General features: G+C 36.7%; 1 protein-coding gene across 2 annotated transcripts; it reads right to left on the minus strand.

Annotated features, from left to right (window-relative positions):
* Positions 1-1,347: 1,347 nt before the first annotated feature.
* On the minus strand, positions 1,348-6,493 carry LOC116007808. 2 transcript variants are annotated; one of them, XR_004095351.1, is made up of 3 exons: positions 3,299-6,493; positions 1,925-2,958; positions 1,348-1,783 (listed from the first exon to the last, which is right to left on the minus strand). XR_004095351.1 is itself a non-coding variant. In XM_031248476.1 (3 exons), exons 1-3 carry the CDS (start codon positions 2,946-2,948, stop codon positions 1,657-1,659), a joined length of 426 nt encoding a protein of 141 aa, XP_031104336.1. In that variant the 5' UTR covers positions 2,949-3,276; the 3' UTR covers positions 1,348-1,656. The 2 variants fall into 2 exon arrangements, 1 of the variants encoding a protein (XP_031104336.1); XM_031248476.1 differs by lacking the exon at positions 3,299-6,493 and having other exon boundaries at positions 1,925-2,030; positions 2,756-3,276.
* Between the last annotated feature and the right edge of the window lie 34 nt (positions 6,494-6,527).

A 6,527-nucleotide genomic window follows, 5' to 3' on the forward strand; every position in this document is an offset into this window, starting at 1 on the left:
GTCTTTTTATAAAATGCACAAAGACAACACACTAAAGACAATGGTTAGGTAAAAACTGTTGTCTTTGATAAAAGTGTTGCGTCAAAGACAACAGTTTTGGACAAAACTATTGTCTTTTACATAAAAGACAAATACATTTGTCAAAAACTGTTGTCTTTGTGCATTTTTCTTGTAGTGAACTTTTTCTTCCATGTTTATTTTTATTAATATTTTTAAATTATTTTTAAATTTATTTTTTTGTTTTTAATAGTACTTTTAACGTAATTTCTAAATAAATAAATTTTATATACTAATACTAAACTTAACATTATGAAAAGTTAAATAACTTCAGTCAAAAGAGGGAGTATTACATTTTGTTTAAAAATATTATATTTTTATTAAACTTATCACACTTCTTCTTTCTCTTATAAGTAACAATTAATTTATACATAATTAGTATTATATTTTCCATTTTTTATTTAAATCTGATCTGTCTCACGAATAAAGATTTGTAAGACAGTCTCACAAAAAGATTCATTCATTTTGAATGAGCATTGCATTTGAAACTTCTATGACTTTAAAATAACTTGGAAAATGTATAAGTATCGAGGAGAAGAGAATACAATTCGAATGTTGTATCAATTGATGTTTTCAATGATATTACATTTCCATATATTTTTATACTACTTTTTTTAAATTTTCTTTTTATAAAGGCAACACATCAATCATAAAAGATTCACAATGGGCTATAAAGCAAAGAAAGAGAGTAAGAGCATCTACACCAGTAAATATTTTGTGGTTTATGTCAATAAAAAAACTTGTTGTTGCTTCAGTGAATTGATGTGGAGGCCAAAATGAGAATAAATAATTCTCCTGCAAAAATTTGGTTCATGTCGGAAAATGGGCAGAACAAATAAATAAATAACGCATGAAGTGCATGTTTGGGCGCACTTCGTGCCCGCTGGGGCTAGTCAGAAGGCGACAACTCTAACTTTTATATCACTTTTCCATTTTATTTTTGTTTAATTGTCAGCATTTGCTTTTGTTTTCTTTTTTCTTTTTCTCGTTTTTTTCTTCTTCTTTCCTCTCATATTATATTTCCTAAACACACTTACAACCACAAAACTGTAGAAAAAAAAAAATCCACCGGATGCTCTAAAAGGCAAAGTGAAGCTGGGCAGAGTACTGCAAATGGGTGTGCAAGAACTGGAAGTGTTAGTACAGTTCCAAACGTACTACCAATTGTAGATGGATGTTCCTAAAGACATCATTATTTGCTAGTTTGATTTGTCATAGAAAATTTTTGTAGGAAAATACTACTCTTACTCCGAATTTTCTCCCCACAAAATTTTGATGTTGACATTTTCATTGAGAACCAAAGGATAGAGATAACTAATCATTAATTGTCACATCAGGGAATAGAAATAGGTATTACATGTAATAGAGCTCATTTTTGTACCACTAGCTTGTTTCTTGGAAAACAAAATATGGCAACAGAGATAAACCACCCTGGCTTGTATGGGATTACTGAGCAGTGAGCACTAGCAACATAAAGATAAATCATCATCTCTCCTTACAAAGCCTCTGATCTACACCTGGCGTGATCACAAACACAATTACAAGAATGGTGGATGAAGAGAAGAGCTCAAAACTAACATTATGTTTCCAGCCAAAGAGCTAACTAATAATCTTGTGTACGTCGAGATACACAACACCTGGATCCCTTTCTAGCTCCCTTTTATTAGATTCATCCCAGGGCTCAACTTTATCCCAGGGAATACAACGTTGAGATGCAGGAGCATAGCTGCAAAATAAAATAGATTATAAACCAAATATCATCAAGGGGATATATAGCCACACTAAACAGTAGGATGAGAGCAGAAATAAACACAGGAATTGAAGCACGTAAGAATATTGAAATGTCAAGAAAGACAGCTCTACTTACGCCAAACAAACACAAGAAACTATGGCGGGACAAAATTTCTTGGAACAGAGAATCTCTATGGAGGGCATTGCAAGTGAGGTTGGCTTTCCCTGGTTTTCATATTCAACTGCAAAATCCATCTTGAAGGCATAAACCAAAATATCTCTGTACGCCGCAGAATAAATCACACAAAACCTTTCACTTCCAATATCAAGTAGGTGTGAGAAGTTATTATTCCCATAATTATGTTCAAGTAAACACCTACACGATTTAGGCCGGAGAGAACTCCCTGCTGCACTAATCTGAACATGATATGCAGTAGGTTCACTATAATTAAGGGCGACCAAAATCTGAGTATTATAGTCAAACTTATAAGAGAGCCCTATATCGCCCGATAGGGAATGGGAATATTGAGTTCTTCAAATTTGCTCAACAAGGACTCTACTTCCATCCATTTTGATGATCTAGTGTCGAAAGAGAAGGCATGAAGCTTGTGAATGTCCTTTGCCTCTCCTTTGATAAACAAGTATATATGATCATAAACAAGAAAATACCCCATCTCATTATACCGCCACAGAAACGAATCATCTAGGGAGGGGGTTGGAAGGGTGCAAAAGCAATTTTTGATTGGATCAAAGGACTGAAAACAGCAGAGTGATTTCATTGGACCGTAGCTAGGACGATAAACTGAGAATAAGTAAGTCTTATGGTTAGCTTGTAACACAGAAGGAGTATCCATGGGTTCGTACTTAACACTTGATTTCTAAAGTAACTTAGTATCCCTAATGGGATATTCCTTCTCCTTGACCTTGCGAGGATTGAAAAAATACAGGCTCCTGTTATAATGTGTACCTTTTATGCCCCCAAAAAAATATACATCCTGCCCTTGGCTGAAGATTCCCATAGTTGTGGTTATGATATCACGAAATACCTCACCTACACACTCAAGCATGAATTGGGGTTGGTGGGCTGGATCGAAGTCTGGGATATTAAGACGATAAAGTCCAAATTCAGTGAGCAAATAAGCATATTTGGATTCTCCCATAGATGTTATCCTGGAATGAAAAACAAAACAACACAATGACCGAATGATAGAAAGGACTACAGATCTATTTTTAACATAAAATATAAAGAATCTTGTTCCCTACTTTCTCATAGATATACGATACGCGATTGAAAATTTGTTATAGTCTAATAGACAATGAGAGAACAAAAGAGTATTGGCACCATTCAATCTCAGAAATTTAAAAGTAAATATAAAGGGAGTCCGTGGCCGGCCTCAGAATCAATCAAATAAATTTTACAAAATTGAAACATAAAAATACAGTATCAGACTTTCAGCCACAATAGCTGAATTAATCCACCAAACAAAGGACGAATTAGATGTTCTTTTACCGGTTGGAAGTGGTGGCAACTGGCTAGGCGTTCTGCTTTCCTCCAACGATTTCCCTTGCGCAAGCTAGGCATTTAGGAATAAGATATGCAATCCACTTTGTGATCAAGTGACATAATTGTAACTCTATCAAATTTGAGGTCTCTTAAATAGAGAGTCCATAGTACTAAAAAAGAAAAATAAGGGATATTTTTTGGAATTTAAAATAAATCCTTGAAGAGATAATTCTAGCAATGGTCCCCGACTATGTTGATTTTTTAAAATTAGTTCTCGTCTTTTAATTTGGACAAAAAAGACACTTGACTATTGAATTTGTTTCAACAATGGTCCTTCCGTTTAACTTCAGTTAGTTTTTTTTTTTTGGAAATAAAAACGATCATATATTAATAATAGTCTAGCTCAAAGACGTGAGCAACAGAGCGAAAGGAACTGAAAAACAAGAAACATAGTCAGACTTAAACACGGCTTCCCGAGCTAACTCATGGGCAACCATGTTCGCAGACCGCTTTAGCAAAATGAAAGCTAAGATTACAAAAATCCTTAGCTAATTCTCTAATGTCATTAGTGATTAAATCAAAAGAACAGCAAGAATAAAAACTGCCTATGCCTTGAACCACCTTGAGACAATCTGTCTCAACCTGGACCTGATCAAGATGGACTTTGATCCACTTCAAAGCCTCTCGAACTACTATAGCCTCAACTTCTGATGGTGAGAAAAATCCCTCCCAAGGAACCTCCTTTGCAGCTATAAAAGAACCATTCTCATCTCGTAAGACAAAGCCAAATCCCATCTTTCTATTAACTGAGTTTAATGCTGCATCAACGTTTAGTTTAACCCAACCCACAGGAGGTTTAATCCACCTATCATCTTGATTAACACTTGGGGTCTGCTGATAACTACAATGGTTAGCCGATTGCCACTCCGAGAGAAAGACTTGGACACCTGAAACAACATCATGAGTGGAGAGAACGATATTATTCCAGATTTTCTCATTCCTAACAACCCAAATTTTCCAGCAGATAGAGATCAAAGAGCAAAGGTCGGAATCAGGTAATGTGTTGAAGTTAAATTCCAGCCATTCCAGGAAGGATCCATAATTATGGAGAGAAGATCTGTCAATTAACTCCCAACATCCCTTAGCTAACGGGCAATTAACAAAAATATGTAAGCTAGTCTCCTCTTCCAGATTGCACAACCGACATAGGCTAGGGACTTGAACTCTTTTCACTATTAGATTATCATAAGTTAGGAGAGGGCCAGAGCATACCTACCATAAGAATTATTTAATTTTTGGAGGTAGGGTTAGCTTCCAAACTTTGGTCCAAAACAGTGTTGGATGAGCGTGCATTGAACGAGTGAGCTTCTTGTAACAACTTTTCTCTGTGTAGTCACCTTTTTCATCTTCCATACAAACAATTTTATCCTCCGTCTGACAATTAGCAATAGGAATGCTTTTAACCATATCAGCATTTGCAGGGATAAAGCGTTCATCAATCAGACTTATGTTCCAAGCAGTTTTTTCATCATTCATCAGATCATTAACCCAAATCAGATTGTTATTCCCAAAAAGTGGAGTATGAATGTAGGGGGAAGAGGTATTAGGGAGCCAAGGATCACCCCAAACATGAATAAAAGACCCGTTACCCACTCTCCATCTATGACTGTCCCTAATAATATCCTGAGCTTCAAGTAAGCTTCTCTATATGAAAGAAGGACTCCCTCCAATTTGAGCTTCAAAAAAGGAGGATCGAGGGAAATATTTAGCTTTATAAAGTCTGACCATTAACGAATTCGGGTATTGTATGACTCTCCAAGCTTCTTTACCAAGGATGGCAATATTAAACTCACGAATGTACCGAAACCCTAACCCACCACACTGCTTTGGATAACAAAGAGCATCCTACCATTTCCATCTAATACCTTTGCTTCTTTCCCCTTCGCAGTTCCACCAATAGGTATTCATAACTCTCTCAATTTCTCTTCTCATTTCCAGTGGAAGGAGGAAAACACTCATGGCGTAGGCTGGTATGGCTTGGACTACATTTTTAAAAGAATTTCCCTCCCAGCCTGGGATAGGAATCTGTTAGTCCAGCTAGTAATTCTTCCCACAACTCTTTCTTTAATAAATCCAAGAATTTCCCGCTTATTTCTACCAATTAGAGAAGGGAAACCCAAATAATTACCACTCATATTACCCTCTCTCATATCCAAAGCCCTACAGACAGCCCCTCTAAGTAAAGCATCAACATTCATACTGAAAGATAGGGTTGACTTAGAGTAATTAATGGCTTGACCTGAGGCCTCAACGAAAGAATCAATGACCTCCTTAATCACAGACACTTCAGGAATATTAGCTTTGCAGAAAATGTAGCAATCATTTGCAAAATAGAGATTGGTGATGATAGGAGCCCTTCTAGCAACAGATACCCCATGGACTAGACCCTCTCTAACCTTTCTTTGGATCAAACAATGGAACACATCGAGAACAAGAATGAATAAGTAGGGTGAGATAGGGTCTCCTCGCCGAAGTCCTCTAGAAGGAATAAAAGAGCCAATATCCCTTCCACAACAGAATAGAGTAATTCACAGATAAAATCATTTCAAATATGAGATTGGAGAACTGGACGGAGAATCCCAGCTTTAATAAAATCCCTCTAAGAAAATCCCAATTCACACAGGCATAGGCTTTACTCAAGTCAAGTTTAATTCCAACAAAACCATCTCTCCCTTGACGTTTCCTTTTCAGGTAGTGATTAATCTCATACGCAACCATGACATTGTCAGTTATCAGCCTACCCGGTATGAATGCAGTTTGAGACTCAGAAACAATCTGGGAAAGGAGGGGCTTAACTCTATTGGCAACAACCTTGGAAACCATTTTATACAAAATATTACAAAGAGCAATAGTGCGCAAATCACCCAAGACTTCCGGCTTTGACTTCTTTGGAACCAGAACAATATGTGTGAAATTAATTCCGGAAGGGAGGGAACCATATTAAATACAGTTAGAACAGAATTGTAAGAGATGAGGACTCAGAATATCCCAGAAGTGTTGGAAAAAGGTAGGGCTAGGGCCATCTGGACCCGGAGACTTACCTGGTTTCATATCAAAGAGGGCAAGTTTCACCTCTTGGAGATCAACTCTACGACAGAGGATACTATTCTGGATTTTAGAGATTTTTCGGTGGACACAATCAAGCACAGAATCAAAAGAACCGCCCCCCCCCCCC

Source organism: Ipomoea triloba, chromosome 16 (genome assembly GCF_003576645.1).
Source record: "Ipomoea triloba cultivar NCNSP0323 chromosome 16, ASM357664v1".
NCBI classification, from domain to species: domain Eukaryota; kingdom Viridiplantae; phylum Streptophyta; class Magnoliopsida; order Solanales; family Convolvulaceae; genus Ipomoea; species Ipomoea triloba.

Bases quoted from the DNA above. Each gene is read 5' to 3' on its own strand.
- LOC116007808 (XM_031248476.1), bottom strand. From the start codon at position 2,948: ATGGGAGAATCCAAATATGCTTATTTGCTCACTGAATTTGGACTTTAT. The intron at 2,031-2,755 runs GTACACATTATA...TGGATTTTGCAG, and splicing joins TTTTTTTGGGGGCATAAAAG to TTGAATATGAAAACCAGGGA. The intron at 1,784-1,924 runs GTAAGTAGAGCT...TTTATTTTGCAG, and splicing joins GTTTCTTGTGTTTGTTTGGC to CTATGCTCCTGCATCTCAAC.